Source organism: Saimiri boliviensis, chromosome 7 (genome assembly GCF_048565385.1).
Source record: "Saimiri boliviensis isolate mSaiBol1 chromosome 7, mSaiBol1.pri, whole genome shotgun sequence".
Classification (NCBI taxonomy): domain Eukaryota; kingdom Metazoa; phylum Chordata; class Mammalia; order Primates; family Cebidae; genus Saimiri; species Saimiri boliviensis.
Window position 1 is genome coordinate 15,950,775 of NC_133455.1, and position 19,142 is coordinate 15,969,916.

At 50.9% G+C, this 19,142-nt stretch overlaps 1 protein-coding gene and 1 long non-coding RNA gene across 2 annotated transcripts in view; one reads left to right on the forward strand and one right to left on the reverse strand.

The window, feature by feature from the left end:
- LOC101053753 (uncharacterized) overlaps positions 1-15,859 on the reverse strand; it is a 40,688-nt gene extending 24,829 nt beyond the window's left edge. The window contains exons 1-2 of the long non-coding RNA XR_745400.2: positions 15,687-15,859; positions 14,659-14,851 (exon numbers count right to left, since the gene is read on the reverse strand). This is a non-coding gene — a long non-coding RNA (uncharacterized LOC101053753). The remainder of the gene's footprint in view (positions 1-14,658; positions 14,852-15,686) is intronic.
- A 38-nt stretch (positions 15,860-15,897) lies between these two features.
- Positions 15,898-19,142, forward strand: part of TESC (tescalcin) — a 60,884-nt gene continuing 57,639 nt past the window's right edge. The window contains exon 1 of the mRNA XM_039471770.2: positions 15,898-16,114. Coding sequence (XP_039327704.1) covers positions 16,057-16,114 — 58 coding nt within the window. The 5' untranslated portion in view covers positions 15,898-16,056. The remainder of the gene's footprint in view (positions 16,115-19,142) is intronic.

Sequence of the window (19,142 nt, forward strand, 5' to 3'; positions counted from 1 at the left end):
GGCCTGAGCATCAGGTGTTGTACGCACTCCCCAGGTGCCTCTAATGCACCGCCAAGTTCAAGAACTGCCACTCTGGTTCATTGTGTGCCTGGGCTCTCTCTGTACCGCAGCAGACAGAGGGCTCTCATTTCCTGAGTCCTCCAGAAAGAGACTTAGTCTCATGTTGCTGCTTCTAAATATATGTGCATCTCGAGAAAATTCTATTCTCCTTGACTTCTGAATGTCAAACTGATCCAAAGCCATGGGCCATTTTTTTTGAGACACAATCTCGCTCTGTCCCCCAGGCTGGAGTGCAGTGGCGCAATCTCAGTTCACTGCAACTTCCACCTCCCGGGTTCAAGCAATCCTCCTGCCACAGCCTCCTGAGTAGCTGAGATTACAGGCGCCTGCCACTGCACCCAGCTAATTTTTGTATGTTTAGCAGAGACGGGGTTTCACCATGTTGGCTAGGCTGGTCTCGAACTCCTGACCTCATGTGATCCACCTGCCTCATCCTGGTGCGGGGGTTACAGGCATGAGCCACCCCACTTAGCCTTTATTCTCCTTGACTTCTGAATGTCAAGGCTGATTCAAGGCCATGGGCCTTCTGTCTTTGTCCTCCTGGAGAAAATGAAGCTTCAATGTGAGTGGCATGAAGGTATCCCCCGTTCTGCCATGCTCTGTGGACAGAGGCAGAGGGAAGGGGAACTTTGCAGTCATCCCATCTGCCCTCAGTTCCACCCCTGCACCTCTGACTGAGGTCCTGGGAAGGATGCCTCCTGCAGACGCCCCTGCTCCTGGGACCCTCCCCACTTCCTGCTGACCTACCCACAGGGGAGCCTCAGTGCTGAGTTCAGGCCTCTCTATACCCACCCTCCTCCACCCAGAAATGGACAGACCTTCTCTTCACCCTGTGGTATCTATGGCTGGGCTTGAGCCCCAGGCTTCACAAATCTTCAGACCTGTCTATGCTTCCGCCTTCTGAGGGGCTGGGACCTGCCCCCAGGGGACAGGCACCAAATTGTCCTCCCCATCTCCTGCAACAAACAACCTGAGAACAACTTCTCTCCATGGACTCCCTGCGCCACGCACATTGGCTTGTGCAGGGAGCCTCCTGAGAGGCCATCGTTCCCCCCAGAGTCCCAGCCAGGCCCAGCAACTGCACCTGGAGCAGCAGGCCCTGAGCCAGCCGATGACCAGGGTCACACCTGTGTGATAATGAGCACCTTCCACTCCATGTAAAATTTGTGTGCCCATTTTACGGGCCCCAGATGAGAACCAAGGATTGGAGGGGTGAAGTCACTTGCCTAAGGCCAAAGGCAGGACTTGAACCCGGATCTGTCTAGGTATCTAGAGCAGAGGATTTGAATGTACAGAGAAGTCATCTCAGTGGTTCTCTCTAAATAGGTTCCAGGAACCTGCATTTTCTTTCTTTCTTTCTTTCTTTTTTTGACAGAGTTTTGCTGTCACCCAGACTGGAGTGCAGTGGCGTGATCTCAGCTCACTGCAACTGCTGCCCTTCAGGTTCAAGTGATTCTCCTGCCTCAGCCTCCCAAGTACAGGCGGTGCTCAACTTACGACCACGGTCGGGACCGCGAACGGTCGTAACACGATTTGGTCGTAAGTTGAGTAGGCTATACGTACAGTTGAAATGGTGCACGCGGAGATGGTAGTGCCGCTGGAAGCTGGTCTGCACTGTCGTACGCCCAGCTGGGCAACGTTTGCGCTGCCAGACGCGAAGCAGTCTTGGCCAGCGATTGTGGTCGTAAAGTCGAATGGTCGTAAGTTGCATAGGTCGTGAGTCGATCAATACCTGTAGCTGAAATTACAGGTGTCCACCGCCATGCCCAGCGAATTTTTGTATTTTTAGTAGAGACAGGGTTTAACCATGTTCGCCAAGCTGGTCTTGAACCCCTGACCTCAGGTAATCTGCCTGATTCAACCTCCTACAATGCTGGGATTAAAGGTGTGAGCCACTGTGCCTGGCCAGGAACCTGCATTTTCATACGAGAATGCCGGAGAACCTGACCAAATCCACCCCCGCAGAGTCCCCCGTGCCCCTGTCTGCGTCCCAAGACCTGAGCTAGATCCAGCTGGTCATATCCTTGCCAGATGACCACAATGAGCTTCTGTTTCTTCCTCTCTGAAAATGAGATGCTCATGCCTGTAATCTCAGCACTTTGCCAAGGCAGGTGGATCACCTGAGGTCAGGAATTCGAGACCAGCCTGGTCAACATGGTGAAGCCCCGTCTCTACTAAAAATACAAAAATTAGCCAGGCGTGGTGGCATACATCTGCAATCCCAGCTACTTGGGAGGCTGAAGCAGAATTGCTTGAACCTGGGAGGCAGAGGCTGCAGTGACCTGAGATCCCACCACTGCACTCCAGCCTGGGCAACAGAGCGACACTCTGTCACAAAAAGAAAAAGGAAAAAGAAAAGAAAACAAAAGGGTAGAACTAGCTAATTCTGAGGGACTTGTCAGCCCTGCCTGGAGTTCCCCAACTTCAGTAGAAGTTCAACTGTTCAGCTGCTACTCAAAGAAGGGAGAGAGGGAGGGAGGGAGAGAGGGAGGGAGGGAGAGAGGGAGGGAGGGAGGACTTCTCTCTGGGTTTCCTCTCCCAGAAGGGTCCTGTATCAGGTCAGTACAATCCTGGTGCAGGACTTTCACCTGCCTGTGCAGGCAGCTGGGACCCAGAAACCTTCAAAGTATCTTTCTCCCCCATCCACGAAGCACGTGGTCTCCTTGGCAGAGGCGAAGCTTCTACTTAAAGGGCAGCTGGGAAGCCTCCCGCCTTTATTCCCATCCCACTCCTTTCCTGCATGAAGGTAGGAAGCCGGGTGTGGTTCCCGAGTCTGCTCTCTGCAGCCCTGGGGGAGGGTTTGGAGAGACAGCTGAGAGTGGCCAGCTGGGAGGAGCACGCTTGCTTTGTCAGCGGAGAGAGTTCTGAGCTCTGCTGAGTCAGCGTGGGCCAGGCAGGGCTGGGGGGGCCTCAGGGCTCCGGCCCCACCTCTTACCTCCACCGCCTCCCACCCCGGCTGTCTGCCCCAGCTGGTCAAAATGGTAGGTGCCTGCTACCTACTTTCCTAAGTAAGCCCCAAATTATCAGCTGCGCCAACTGTGAACCCCAACATATATTTACCATCCCTGCCTCCCAGGCACTCAGCCGGGTCTCACTGGTAATTGCAGTCATCCCAGGAGGGAAGCAGGGGAGGGAGGAGATGGCTGGGGCTGGGCCTCCCTGGCTGGCGGGTGCTGGCGTGAATGAGGTGCTGAGACTGGCTCACAGCTCCACAGCCAGTGGCATTGCCCAGTGGGGCAGCTCATCGTTCAGTCCCAGCCCTGCCACTTAGTAGCACACTGGAGGTGTGGGCCTGCCTGGAGGCCAGACAGCTGAGGGGACAGCTGAGTCATAGCTTTCCCTCCCGGTCCGTGCCCTTCTGTGGTCACAGAAGTGGCCCTTCAGGGAGGGATCTCCCTCCCTGCACTTGAGTGTAGGGTCTGTTCCTGCAGGTGTCCAGGGACAGTGAAGTCGTGAGAAGCTAGCGTCTTGGTCTAAGGGGCTTCTTAACCGCCCCCCTCCTGGTGCAGTCCTTGTTAAAATGCAGATCCCTGGGCCCCCCTTTTATTACAAGGAATCCTACCACAGAAAACCATTTGAGAACTGATGTGGCAGCCAGGGGTCGCTTTGCCAAGCCTCACTTCCTTGCGCTCGTAACAGAGAGGTGAAGAATGCACATTCCAAAGTGCTGTCTTAGGATGCAGCAAGAATAATAGAATCTAGAAAGTGCTTAGTACTCTGCACAGGGGAACCCCTCGGTCATTCCTCGGAGCGACATTTTGGCCATCTGATTCAGCAGATGGAAGAACTGGATTTTGCACTTTTGTCCTGTTTTGCCAACTGGATTACCCCCAGTGGAGACAGGTGCCTGTGAGAAGTATCACTGCTTCGTGGGTCAGGGGCTTGGACTCACCAGGCTGTATCATCTGCAGACCGTGTGAACTCAAGAAAGTGATTTGAGTTTCTAGGAGTCTGTTTCCACATTGGCAACACGGTGGTGATTAATTGCCCAAGCCTCTGTCACTGGCCATGACAGTTACATGAGGTACTTTAAGGAAAGCTGGACAGTTACTGGCATGTACAGACCCTCCATGTCCAGTGATTCCCTGTACGCAGTGCCCCTCGTCCCTGCTCTGGAAGCGATACATACAGAAAGGAAAATGACTTCCTAGTCACTGTGTCCGTGGGTGTCAAAATGGGGTTGTCACAGGGACTCAAACAGACCCTTGTACGCCAGGGTTCACAGCAGCACTATTCACGAGAGCCAAAAGGTAGAATCAGCCCAAGTGTTCATCAGTCCGTGAGTGGATAAACCAAATGTGGTCTCTCTGTGGAATGTTACTTAGTCATAAAAAGGAATGAAGCACTGACAGGTGCTACGAACGTGGATGAACATTAAAGACCTTACACTGAGCGAAAGAAGCCAGACACAGAAGGCCACATGATTCCGTTGATACGTAATGTCCATAATAGACAAATCCACAGAGACAGAGAAGAGATTAGTGGTTGCCAGAGACGAGAGGGTGGGGAATTGAGGGGTGACAGATAGGGGGCATGGAGTTTCTTTTGGGGCTGACAAAAATGTTCTAAAATTGATTCTAGTGATGGCTGTGCAACTCTGTGAAGATACAAAGCATTATTGACTTGCACACTTTAAATGGAAGTGTCATGTGAAGAATATCTCAAGCTGTTACAACACACACTCACAAGACCATCTCTATCAAAATTACCTGGAGTTCTCATTTAAAATGCATTCCTGGCTGGGCACGCTGGTGCATGCCTGTAATCCTAACACTTTGGGAGGCCAAGGCAGGAGGATTGCTTGAGCCCAGGAGTTCAAGACCGGCCTGGGCAGCATACGTAATTAAAAATAAGCCAGGTGTGATGGCATGTGTTTGTAATCCTAGTTGTTCAGGAGGTTGAGATTGCGGTGAGCCATGTTCATACCACTGCACTCCAGCCTGGGCAACAGATCAAGATATCAAAAAAAAAAAAAAAAAAAAAAAAAAAAGGTCGAGCATGGTGGCTCATGCCTGTAATCCTAGCACTTTGAGAAGCCAAGGCAGATGGATCACCTGAGGTCAGGGGTTTGAGACCAGCCTGGCAAACATGGCAAAACCGTGTCTCTACTAAAAATACAAAAATTAGCCAGGTGTGGTGGCACACACCTGTAATCCCAGCTACTCAGGAGGCTGAGGCAGGAGAATCATTTGAACCCAGAAGGTGGAGGTTGCAGTGAGCCAACACCATGCTACTGCACTCTAGCCTGGGCAACACAGTGAGACTCTGTCTTAAAAAAATAAGGCTTCATGTAATGGGTCCAGAATTACAGTTAAAAGCAATAAGTTCTAGTATTTGGTAGTAAGTAGGGAATTTGATAGTAAGTAGGGAATTATAGTTAACAGTAATTTATATTTCAAAATAGCTAGAAGAGAAAAATTATAATCTTCCCAGTACAAAGAAAAAATAAATGTTTGAGGTGACGCATATCCCAATGAACTTGATTGATCACGACACATTGTATACATGTATCAAAATGTCACATGCCCCCAAAATAAAACTGTATCAATACAGACAGAAAAAGTAAAATGCATTCCTGCGTCTCCTGAGATAGAACCCCTGGACTCCAGATTCTGAATTTAAATAAGAACCAAAATGATTATATGCACACAGAACTTAAAAAAAAAAAATCATCCCTCTAGGGCTGGGATTATGCCTATAATCCCAGCACTTGGGGAGGCTGAGGCAGACTGCTTGAGGCCAAGAGTTCAAAACCAGCTTGGGCAACATAGCGAGACCCTGTTCAAAAATTAGCCAGGCCTGGTGGTGTGCGCCTGTAGTCCCAGCTACTCAGGAGGCTGAGGCAGGAGGATTGCTTGATCCCAGAAGTTTGAGGCTGCGTGGAGCTGGGATCATGCCACTGCACTCCAGCCAGGGCAACAGAGCGAGACCCTGTCTCAAGAAAAGAAAAAAAAGTCCATGTAGGATGACAGTCTGGTCAACGCTGTTTCCTTGGCACTGTATTTTTCCAAGTGCAAACCCAGCGTGTGTATTCATTTCCCGTTGCTGCTGCAACAAATTATTATATCAACTCTGGCTTATAACAGCAAAAGTTGATAATCTGGAGGTCAGAAAAAGTTGATGATGGTTCTGGAGGTCAGAAGTCTAACATGGGTCATGCTGGGCTAAGATCAAGGTGTCAGTGGGGCTGTGTACCTTCCAGAGTCTCTAGAGGACAATGCATGTTCTTGCATTTTCAGCGTTTAGAGGCTGCCTGTTTTCCTTGGTGCTCTTCGCACATCCTCAAACAGCAATGGCCAATTGAGTCTTTCTCATATCACGTCACTCTTGACTCTGACCCTCCTGCCTTCCTCTTTGATTTGGTTTAGTTTGGTTTTGATGGGTTTATTTTATTGCATTGCATTTTAGGTTTGGGGGTACATGTGAAGAACATGCAAGATTGTTGCATAGGTACACACATGGCAGTGTGATTTGCTGCCTTCCTCCCCATCACTTGTATCTGGCATTTCTCCCCATGCTGTCTCTCCCCAACTCCCCATCCCCCGCTGTCCCTCCCCTGTTTCCCCTCAACAGACCCCAGTGTGTAGTGCTCCCCTCCCTGTGTCCATGTGTTCTTATTGTTCAACACCCACCTGTGAATGAGAACATGTGGTGTTTGATTTTCTGCTCATGTCAGTTTGCTGAGAATGATGGTTTCCAGGTTCATCCATGTCCCTACAAAGGACACGAACTCATCGTTTTTGATGGCTGCATAATATTCCATGGTGTATAGGTGCCACATTTTCCCTGTCCAGTCTGTCATCGATGGGCATTTGGGTTGGTTCCAGGTCTTTGCTATTGTAAACAGTGCTGCAATGAACATTCGTGTGCATGTGTCCTTATAATAGAACGATTTATAATCCTTTGGATATATACCAGTAATGGGATTGCTGGGTCAAATGGAATTTCTATTTCTAGGTCCTTGAGGAATCGCCACACTCTCTTCCACAATGGTTGAACTAATTTACACTCCCACCAACAGTGTAGAAGTGTTCCTATTTCTCCACATCCTCTCCAGCATCTGTTGTCTCCAGATTTTTTAATGATCGCCATTCTAACTGGCGTGAGATGGTATCTCAATGTAGTTTTGATTTGCATTTCTCTGATGACCAATGATGATGAGCATTTTTTCATATATTTGTTGGCCTCATGTATGTCTTCTTTTGTAAAGTATCTGTTCATATCCTTTGCCCACTTTTGAATGGGCTTGTTTTTTGCTTGTAAATCTGTTTTAGTTCTTTGTAAATTCTGGATATCAGCCCTTTGTCAAATGGGTAAACTGCAAAAATTTTTTCCCATTCTGTTGGTTGCCGATTCACTCTACTGACTGTTTCTTTGGCTGTGCAGAAGCTGTGGAGTTTGATTAGGTCCCATTTGTCTATTTTGGCTTTTGTTGCCAATGTTCTTGGTGTTTTGGTCATGAAGTCCTTGCCTACGCCTATGTCCTGAATGGTTTTGCCTAGATTTTCTTCTAGGGTTTTTGTGGTGTTAGTTCTTATGTTTAAGTCTTTAATCCATCTGGAGTTAATTTTGGTGTAAGGTGTCAGGAAGGGGTCCAGTTTCAGTTTTCTGCACATGGCTAGCCAGTTTTCCCAACACCATTTATTAAACAGGGAATCTTTCCCCATTGCTTGTTTTTGTCAGGTTTGTCAAAGATTGGATGGTTGTAGATGTGTGGCATTGCCTCCAAGGCCTCTGTTCTGTTCCATTGGTCTATATCTCTGTTTTGGTACCAGTACCATGCTGTTTTGATTACTGTAGCCTTGTAGTATAGTTTGAAGTCCGGTAGTGTGATGCCTCCCGCTTTGTTCTTTTTGCTTAGAATTGCTTGGCTATGCGGGCTCTCTTTTGGTTTTGATGTTTTTGAAGCAGGGTCTCACTCTGTCACCCAGGCTGGAGTGTACTGGTATCATTATGCCTCACTGCAGCCTCTGCCTCCTGGATGTAGGTGATCCTCACACCTCAGCCTCCTGAGTAGCTGGGACTACAGGCACACACTACCAATGTCTGGCTTATTGTTTTGAATTGTTTGTACGTACGGGGTTTCACCATGTTGCCCAGACTGGTTTCGAACTCCTGGACTAAGGCTATCTGCCTGCCTCAGCCTCCCAAAATGTTGGGATTACAGGCGTGAGTCACCAAGCCCGGCCTGCCTTCCTCTTTCATATATAAGGACTCTTGTGATTATATCGAACCCACTCGGATAATCCAGGGTAATCGCCTCCATCCCATCTCAGGGTCACCTGATTAGCAACCTTTATTCCCTCTGCTCCTTTAATGCCCTCTTGCCATGAAACCAAACATATTCACAAGTCCCAGGGATTAGGATGTGGACATGTTTGGAGGCCACTGTTCTGCCTACCACACAGCCTTGTCTAATGGTGTAGCCTCTCCCCAAATCACAAACGATGAATACATAAAAGTAGCTCTACCTGGGGCTGTTGCGTTTCTACCTGAGGGGGTCCTCGCAGAGCCTTCCAAATGCTGACTATTCTGTCTCTTTTTTTTTTTTTTTTTTTTTTGAGACGGAGTTTTCGCTCTTGTTACCCAGGCTGGAGTGCAATGGCGCGATCTCGGCTCACCGCAACCTCCGCCTCCTGGGTTCAGGCAATTCTCCTGTCTCAGCCTCCTGAGTAGCTGGGATTACAGGCTCGAGCCACCACGCCCAGCTAATTTTTTGTATTTTTAGTAGAGACGGGGTTTCATCATGTTGACCAGGATGGTCTCGATCTCTCGACCTCGTGATCCACCCGCCTCGGCCTCCCAAAGTGCTGGGATTACAGGCTTGAGCCACCGCGCCCGGCCTATTCTGTCTCTTGACAGCTCCCACCCCGCTGCCCAGCCTCCCCCACCACTCGATGTAAAGTGATGGCGAAGTGAAAATAGATTTGGGGCCCTTGCCACTTCTTTCTGGTTGGTAACTTTGTTTCTTGGACAACAATGTCGAGTTTGAAGCCCATCCAGGGACAACATTCCATCTGCCCCCTGCAAGTTCCAGTAATTGGTCACTATTTATAATTATAAAAATAATAGAAAAACAAGCTCAAGCTGCCCTCCCCAAGAGCCCCAGTCTCCTTCTCCTGTTTCCAAGCAGCCAGCCTGCCCTCCTATGCGGCTGCATCCCTCTGAGGTCTGGGCACTCGGCTCCAGCCCTGGGCTAAGGCAACGATCCTGGTGACAGCGATGATTGTGCCACCCAGGACGGGGGCAAGGGGTGATTTTCCAACTCAAGGTTGAGTTCCAAGTTCTCAGAGAATGAAGAGAAGGAACTATTCTAAACACCCCCTGCTGCGATCATTCTCCCAAGACCAAACCTGATTCCGTAAGAACTGGGAGCTAGGCAGAGATTTGAGTCTGAGTTTCACTAATTTGTAGCACCCGGGAGTCACAGGGCCAGGAGGGACGGGAGGATAGAAGAGACAGGAGAGTCAGGCCGGCTATAAAGTCCTTGATATCCAACTACCCCCCAAAAAAGGAGCAGACAGTGGGAAGGGTGTGCTCTACAACAGCCATTTCAATGGGATTATGGGCTCATTATACAGATGGGGACATTGAGGTTTGGAGTTGCAATGGAACCAACCCAAACGGTACCCAGCCAGATCTGAATCTCTCTCCCACAGAATGCCCACGGCAATGGGGGAAGATCAGGGTGCCTCAGGGAAAAAAAGATTGTTCCAAAGAAAATAAAAGGACAACTTTAATTTCAAAGTTCAAATTGGAGATGATGAATCTCTGCTCCCATTGACATGAAAACCAAGAGACCATGACATATGAAACCAGCCTAGGGAGCCTGAATGATCTTATGAGAAAAACCTTCTGTGCCAAATCACGGATGCAGGCCACCTGTGCGGTCTCTCTCCCTGGACCTTGTTTCATGAGAGCATCACTACCCATTGCTTGTTTGATGTGGTTTAGGTGCGGTCTTCACTAAGAGGCCAAGCCAGATGATGTAACCACCTAATGGATTCTTCCTGCCCACTGCGCAGACAAAACCCATTCACTCAGCCCACGGCATTGCAATAAAGAAAGAGCTTAGTTAACACAAGGCTGGCCACCCCTGTGCAAATCCAATCAATCTTTCCGAAAAGTTGGAGGCTATGGTTTTTAAGGGATAGTTTGGTGGGCACGGGGCTAGGCGAATGGGGGCTGCTGATTGGTTGGGGATGCAATCACAGGGGTGTGGAAAATGGTCCTTGTGCTCTGAGTCCACTTCTGGGTGGGGCCACAGGACCAGCTGAGCCAAGAGTTGAGGGTCTGGGTGGGACCATCTGGTCATCAGAAATGCAGGGAAGACATCTCAAAAGGCCAATCTTAGGTTCCGAAATAGTGAATAGGGGGCAGTTGAAAACCTTATGACCTCTGGAATAATGACTGGTTGTCATTTAACTATGCCTGCATCTTAGCGGAATTTAGGACCCCCTCATCCTCCTAACCTATTGGACTTTCTTTGCTTTCATTTTTTTGAGACAGGTTCTGTCCCCAAGACAGGAATGCAGTGATGTGATCATGGCTCACTGCAGCTTAAAACTCCTGGGCTCAAGTGATCCTCTCACTTCAGCTTCCAGAGTAGCTGGGACCAAAGGCACATGCTATCATGCACTGCTAATTTGGTTTGTTTGTTTGTTTGTTTGTTTGTTTGTTTGTTTGTTTTTTGGTAGAGGCAGGGTCTCACTATGTTGTCCAGACTAGTCTTGAACTCCTGGGCTCAAGCAATTTTCCACCTCAGCCTCTCAAAGTGCTGGGATTACAAGTGTAAGCCTGTGTGCCTGACCACCTGGTAGCCTTTCATTAGTTTTGTGAAGGCAGTTTTGTTTTGGGAAAGGGCCATTATCATTTAAACTATAAATTAGCTGGGCATGGTGGCTCACACCTGTAATCCCAGCACTTTGAGAGGCCGAGGCAGGCAGATCACCTGAGGTTGGGAGGCCGAGACCAGCCTGACCAACATGGAGAAACCCAGTCTCTACTAAAAATGCAAAATTAGCCAGGTGTCATGGCTCATGCCTGTAACCCCAGCTACTTGGAAGGCTGAGGCAGGAGAATTACTTAAACCCGGGAGGTGGAGGTTGCGGGGAGCAGAGATCATGCCATTGCACTCCAGCCTGGGCAACAAGAGTGAAACTCCGTCTCAAAAAATAATAAATAATAAATAAATAAAATAAACTATAAATTAAATTTCTCCCAAAGTTAGCTTGGCTCAAGTCCGGGAATGACTTAGGCATTTTGGAGGCTAGAGGCAGGATGACGGTTGGTTAGATCAGATCTCTCTCAGAGTCATAACTTTCTGTTACAATTTTTGCAAAGGTGGTTTCAATGGTACTTGGAGTCCCCATAAATCTCTTGGTCAGTGGTCCAAATGTTAAGAAAAGTGTCTTGTTACTCCTAGAACATTACCATGCCTTGGGAGCTGCCCCATGCTAAACCATTAGAAGGGGCAGGTGAATTACAGAAACTGCTCTTCAGACATCTTCAAGTCTACTCTCTGATTCTCATTTACAATCCTTTGGGAACACCTTGGTTTTCCTACCAATAAAACGGGGATGTGCTGGGTGCCTCTCCTCTAGGCCCCTACAGTGACTGGTACCAGCTAGCATACCATGATGGTCTGTTCACATCTCGTTCCTTGCATACTTTGGGATTCCTGAGGTCAGGGACTATCTCTCTCACTGTAGTGTCCAAACTCCTGGCACGCAACAGTGAATGCGTGAACAAATACACAAACACACATATCACAGTGAACTGGGTAGTCATTTCCTGGACTTGACTGGCTTGCAAGAGCAAATGGTTCAATATTCAGGGATTTTGAAGCTGGGCATGGTGGTACACACCTGTATTTGTAGCTACTTGGAAAGCTGAGGCAGGAGGATCCTCTGAGCCCAGGAGTTTGATACCAGCCTGAGCAACATAGTGAGACCCCGTATCTATAAAAAAAAAAAATTCAGGGATTCTGCAAGCCTATTATTAAATTGTCAGTAACTTGAAATTGACTATGGTAGGAATATTTACACACAGAAATTGGCAACTGCTACAGATTAGGACTTCTTCCCCTCCTCCCTTTCTCAGAGAACTTGTTGACCAGCTCACCACTGGCTAGCACTTACTATGTCAGGCAGTTTTAAGCACCTTCCATATATGAATCTGCATTTAACGCTCACAACGTTACATATATGAATCACCTTACATATATGAATCTGCATTTAGCCCTCACAATGTTATTGCCACTTACAGTTGGGGAAACTGAGGATGAGAGAGGTTAACTTGCCCAAGTATGGTTCCATAGCCCTCTGTGACAGGAAGGTGGGAAGGCCAACTGAAGACCGTCCTGGCCATCTCTGGGCTCAGCTGCCCTTTGTGGCTTCACAGGGACTAGGTGTATGAATTGAGGCCACTACTTTTAATCAGCTTCTCCCGGAGGAGGTCCTCTGGGAGAAAAGATGCAGTTGCCTGGTGACTAAAGTGTTTCTCAGTCTCCCAAAAGTTATGCTGTGTTATGGGGTGGGGATAAAGCTCACCCCCCACAGGGTGCCCCTCTTCCAGGGCTCTAGACAACAAATCCATACAAAGCCGCAGACCTCATTCTTGCTTCTTGCTCCATTGACGCCTGCAGAGCCATTGGTAGGTTTGAATGAAAGCCACGACGTCCTAGAACAGGCAGCGACTGGCTTTGTGTGGAGGGCGCTCTGCGGGTGTGTGCAGCATTGGCAGGCGAGGACAAAGCCCAGGCAGACGGTAGGTGCCACCGCAAGGGCCCACATGGAGACATCTGTCCACCCAGAATTTGGCTTTGCTGTATCCCTTTAGGACCACAATTGGGGACAGTCCTGGACTTCCTGAAATTCAGCTTTAGAGACGACACAGTTTCTCAGGGCCTCATTCTGGTTTGAACATTCCGTATCTCTGTGGCCTCCATCACATCAGCCCTTGTTTACCCATCTGTCTCGTCACTGCCCATGTGTCTGTCTCCTCCCCCCACCAGGAGTTCCTCAGGAGCGAAGGTGGCATCTTATTCCTGGCTGTGGCTCCAGGACCCAGCCAAAGCCCTGAACATAGTAGGTGCTTAATAAACATGCAATGAATAAATGATTGAACAAATGCATACATTGTGCCTTGGTTTTTTCCTCCTTCCTGCTGCACCAAGGATCTCCTGATTACTTCTCCAAGCCCTGCGATTAGGAATAAATCCTTTCTGTCATCCTACGCAAGACTTCCTCCTTCCCAGCTCCCTGCTGGCTGGCAATGGTGGCTTGTTTGGCTGTGGACACAGGAGAGGGGATGAGGACTCTGAGAAGGCCTCCCTGAGGATGTGAGTTTCCACTGAGGTCGGAAGAGGGAGTGGAAGGGAGTTTCAGGCAAAAGGAACAGGTGCGGGAGCTCGTCTAGGAGCTAAGAGTGGCCACTGGGTCAGTCAGGGTAGACAGGTGGCCTGGTAGGACAGATACCACCGGTTTCCTTGAGATTACCCAAGAGGTAGAGTAAAGCCCTGTGCCCCATTCCTTGCCCCTGGGTTTTTGTCCCCAGCCCTACTATCTCCAACTCTGGGAGCAACTGTACCAAGCAGGAGGGGCTGACGTCCAGAGAATGCCTCTTCCTACCCGCCCAGGAGACAGCTCCATCATTTCATCCTTGACTAGTTTAATTTAACAAAATTCCAGGAACAGATATTTTAAGTTGGAATAAAATTGCTACTAGCAGCTGTATGTAATTGGTTGGCCCAGAGGCTCAGAACTCCCAGGGGTATTGAGGATCCTTTTCCTGATCGAAGAGGCCTTCCTGTATTTCCAGAATCCTTCTAACCCAAAATGGAGTCCCTAGGTCAGCTGTCCAGCCGGCTCAGACCAGTCCACCTTGATCGGGTCTTGCACTGCCCTCTGGAGAGTGCTTTAAAGTGCAGATTGCAAACGCTGCCTTAGCTCTATGAGTGCAGACAGGCAGTGTAAGGGGAAGCTGGATTTTCTTTTTGTTTTAGAGACGGGGTCTTTCTCTGTTGCCTGGGTTGGAGTGCAATGGTGCAATGATAGCTCACTGCAGCCTCTAACTCCTGGGCTCAAGCGATCCTCCTGCCTCAGCCTCCCAAGTAGCTGGGACTTCAGGCACACACTGTTGTGACCAGCTCATTTTTAAAAAGTTTTGTTTTGGTAAAGATGCAGTCTTGCTATGTCGCCCAGGCTGGTCTCAAACTCCTGGGCTCAATCCTCCTGCCTCAGCCTCCCAAAGTGGTGATATTACAGACATGAGCCACTGCACCTGGCCAGAGCTGGATTTGCAGCCAGGGAGGGACTGATTCTGCTGCTCTAGGAGGTTTTAGGACCAACCCCCACCCTCTCCCTCGTGGCTCTGAAAGTCACCCCCTACCCATGGAAAGGGCTGGGACTCTTGGCTTGAGGCTGCAGTCTGCAGGAATGAACAGCAGTTCTCAGCAGCTCCCTTCTCAGCAGCCTGTGAAACTGATAAAGGTGGGTCCACCCAAGTCCCCTCTGTGGGCACTGAAAAACTCCTGCTGCTACCCTGTCTCCCTTCCCCCTACAACATTTATCATTAAGCCTAGCGTTCAGAACAGACCTGATACCTGACAGTCATTGACAGTGGTGTCACTAAGCACTGTAGAGCCTTCAGAACAGCAGAGCCTTGACCTTGACGTTCTGCTTTGGCTGTGTGCCTCTCTAGAGGACAAGATTCCGTAGCGCCCACTAGCCTCTGTGACCTTGTGCTGTGTCCATGCCAGGCCTTTTGGTGGACATCTTATTAACTTATTCTTATTTTAAGGAGGAGGAATCATGTTAGACAGGCAACAGTATTGGCCCGGGTCACCCGACCTGGATGGAGAGCCAACCCCTTAAGCCTTCTTAACCCAGGACTTCCCTAGCGGGCATGGGGACCACTGGCATCGCCTTCTCTCTAGCAGTTCGCCCCAAATGCAGCCTCCTGGGCCGGCTTCTGCAGTTGCTGTTGTTGTGGGGTTTTGTTTTTGTATTTTTTGGTGGTGGGGAGAGACAGAGTCTTGCTCTGTTGCCCAGGCTGGAGTGCAGTGGTGAGATTGCAGCTCACAGCAACCTCCACCTCCCAGGTGCAAGCGATTCTCCGGCCTTAGCCTCCGGAGTAGCTGGGATTACAGGTATGTGGCACCGTGCCGGACTAATTTTTGGGTTTTTAGTAGAGAATAGATTTCAGCATGTTGGCCAAGCTGGTCTCGAACTCCTGAGCTCAAGTGATCCTACAGGCTTGGCCTCCCAAAGTGCTGGGATTACAGGCGTGAGCCACCCACCGTGCCCAACCTGCTCCTGCAGTTTGAGGTGCCCTTCAGCCACCGGGCTGTGCAGGGTCCACACGGGCCGCCACGTGGATGTGTTCACCTTAGAAGGGTGCTGGGGCTTTCCTGGAATAAACCAAAGAGCACGGTGCACCTTAAATAGGATTATTGTTACTGCTGTTCTCCATAGAGCTAATTCCTGCTCTCTGACCTCCTAGACTGTCTCAGTGGAGTTTTCCTCCTAAGATCTAGAGGATGTGAGGTGGGATGGGTTGGGGGGTGGGCATGGCACCCCCAGGGGTCCCACCCCTCCTACCCACGCCCCCAACTTTGCTCACACCTGCTTCCTCCCAGATCCAGCAGGGATGCGGAATGGGCGAGGCACGTGGCCGCTGCTGCACTGACTGAGAACCCAAGGCGGTGGGCTCCGGGGTCTCCCTCCCGGCGATTTCCGGGCCGGGGCGGGGCGCTCCCCTAGCCGCGCAGTGCGCGAAACCGGCGTGCGCTAGGACCGCGGCGCGCCGCCCTTAGCCGTTATATATAAGGCCGCGCTTCAGCCCCACGCGGAACCCGCGGCTCCGAGCTTTCCCCGGCGTCCCGACCCGAGGCCGGACCCGAGGCCTGCCCCGAGGCCAGTCCGGCCGCTGCGCAGCCGAGGCCAGCGCGGGGCCTGCGAGGGACGCGCGCCCCGGGCCCCCGCCGCGGGCACCATGGGCGCTGCCCACTCCGCGTCCGAGGAGGTGCGGGAGCTCGAGGGCAAGACCGGCTGTGAGTACCCGCGGGGGCGGCGCGGGGACCGGGACGGGACCTCCGAACGGCCACTGCCGGGGGCCTCGGCCAGCCGCCGCGCTGTGTGACCTTGGGCCAGTGGCGGGCCCTCTCTGCGCCTCAGTCTCCTCCTCTTTCAAATGGGTCCCCGCCGGCCACTTCGCCGGCTGCGACGAGGAGCTCCGCTGCGAAGCTCAGTGCCGCAGCTGCTCAGCCTCGGACTGGCCCGGGAACTCCGTGGCTGGGGGACTGCGGACCGGGGAGGGAGCAGGGCCCGGGCTTCCCAAACGCAGGGCAGGTGCCTCTGGCCGGGCGGGCGAGCGCCTCCGGCAGCCCGGCTGGGGCGCGCGCGCCGCACCTGAGAATCGTTTGCATTCGCGAGCTTAGGGGCCGAAAGTTTTGAAGTCGGCGGACCTGGGTGGAAGCCGGGCTCCAACGCTCCCCAGCCGGGTGACCTTAGGCGGGAGAGTCGGTTCTCCGAGCCTGCCTTCATCCTGGCATCTGTAAAATGGGTTCAGACGGCTTCACCCCCACGGGTGGCTGGAGGGCTTAAGCGAAGCAGCGGCCGCAGAGCACTTTGCCCGGAGCCCGGCGTCCTCCCTTGGGTTCTCTGGGTCTCCCCGGACCTGCAAAGGTTGCGCGCCCCGCATTGGCCCGGGGCGGGGCGCCCTGGGAGGCCGGGCCGAGTTGCCCGCAGGGAAATGGCGGAGAAAGCGCTGGTCCACCCGAGTTCAGCCGGGCTGGGGACTTGGCCTTGGGCCCTGACTTCGGCATGGCCGGTTCTGCCACCGGCTGTGAACCAGGGTGTGGACTGGAGACCGTGGGGAGGGGGTCAGGTGTGTGGGCAAACCGGCTTTATCGAGGGACAGACTGGCTGTGAATCCTGCCAGCTCCACTTCCTGGCTGTGTGACCTTGGGCTAGTCACTTTACCTCTCTGATTCTCAGCTTTCCTTCTCTGTGTTGAAGAGTTCTCCTAGTACCAGGTGGACGCTCAGGAAATGGGAGCTGCAGATATTTTGGGAAAGAGCTAGCTCCTGGCACCTCCTTAAAGTGCAGAGAACCGAACCAGCGTCTAATATTGATCACCAAGAGAGGGTGGCCCCGCCGTTTGTGCGTCAGCTGAAAAGCAACCCCTCTTGACCTCCAATCTAAATACCCCTTCCCAGGAGAATGGGAGGAGAATTGCAGAAAACCATTAATAACTTACGAGTGTATGCCCACACTTACACATCTATATCTGTATCTGTCTCCTGTGTAGAAATGTAGAGTTATATCCAACTAGGGAAGCAAAAGGTGTGGTGGGTAGCATATCTAATATGGTACCCTTTTTTTTTTTCTTTTTCTTTTTCTTTTTTTTTTTTTTTTAAAGGATCCTTTGAGCTGGAGCTGCAAAGTAAAAAGAAATAGAAAATGTAAACGGGGGAAAATTAGAGCATACATTGGTAATTGCCATATTTGCAGACTGGAAGAATCCACCAGAAAGTACAAACGGATACTTGGTGAGGGTTGTGGGGTGGGAGGCAAGTGGAAGGGATGAAGAGACAGTGAGCTTTTTCTCTGTAAACTTCTTTGTAAGTTCATTTTGAACTTCGTTGAATATTTTACTTATAAAAAGTTTTATACGCTTCATGAAGATTTATGAGAGAGAAAGCAGGGATTCCTCTAGCTCTTACTTGCTTAGGTCTCTCCTGGTTTTATTACTTCTCACGTGCCCTCTTCCAGCCTCCCACTGCTTTGAATCTGGATGGGTGTCGATGGGTGTTCTCTGTGGTGGGGATCCCCCCTGGAAGGGTGGGCTCTCCGGCAGCCCACAGGGCACTGGGGGATTCTGCCTGTGTGTGGGTTTGACGGGGAGGAGGGGCTGCAGAGCATGCTGGGAGTCTTGTCGGTTTCCTGGGTCCAGCCTCCCACTGGGATGACAGATGCTGTGTTCCTGCTCTGTAACCTTCCTAGATGTAGCTGCAGCGGCTTCCCTTCTTGTTGCCCAGAGCTCAGATTTCATAACCCAAAGGGAGATGGAGAGGGTGGGAGAGGAGGTTCTGAGGTTAGACCAGACTAGGTAGGTGGAACTTTAGGTAGGTGGAAAGTTGCCCTCAGTCCTCTGAAAGGGACTGCATAATCTGATCACTTTTACCCACTTAGCAAATATTTATAGGCCAGGGGCTGGGGATTTAGAGATGGCCCAGAGAGGCTGCTGTTCCTGGAGGGGGACACACAGGTAAAAAAAAAAAACACCCCATAGGTGTTAAACTGTGAATGAGGCACAGCGGGGTGGCATGAGAATGGAGCTTTAGGTGGATCTGGAGGACCTCCCTGAGGTGGTGATAATGGAACAGAAATCCAAGTAAGGAGGAGCCAGGGGTCTGTGAATCAGTGGAAAGGACATCTCAGGCTGAGGGGACAGCAAATGCGGAGGCCCTGTGGCAGGGACAAGCTGGCAACAGCAAGTGAGAATACAGGAGATGAGGACACAGCTGTCGCCAGGGCTTAGGCCGTGGCAGGAGCCTGGTTTCAGGGACCTTGTCAGGAACCTTGGGCACATCACTTACGCTCTCTGAGCCTCAGTTTCATCTACTATAAAATGGGCATAGTCATAGTACCTTCCTTGAAGTTGTTGGGAAGGATTAAGTGAGTTAATACACGGGAGGTAGACTAAACACATGTACGTGTTTGTTACTGACCACGCTTTAAACAGTTTGGTACGTCGTGGTCACTCCGAGCCATACTGAGTTAAGTCTTGGTCCCACCCCTCCCAGTTACGTGACCCTGGGCAAGTCATTTTACCTCTCTGAGCTTCAGTACCCTCACATGGATCCTGAAGTCTGTGTGTGGATTCAGTAAGGTTGCATAGGTGGATATGCAAGGCTATTTGTCTTGGCATGGGAACGTCAGCTCCCAGAGACCCAGTGGGTGAGGCAGGGTCCTTTCTCCAAAGCTGTTCCCTTGGGAATCTTCCCTGAGAAAAAGGGAGAAGAGCCTCAGGGTAAGGTGGCCAGAGGACAGGCCGAGCCTGCAGGGCTGCTGACT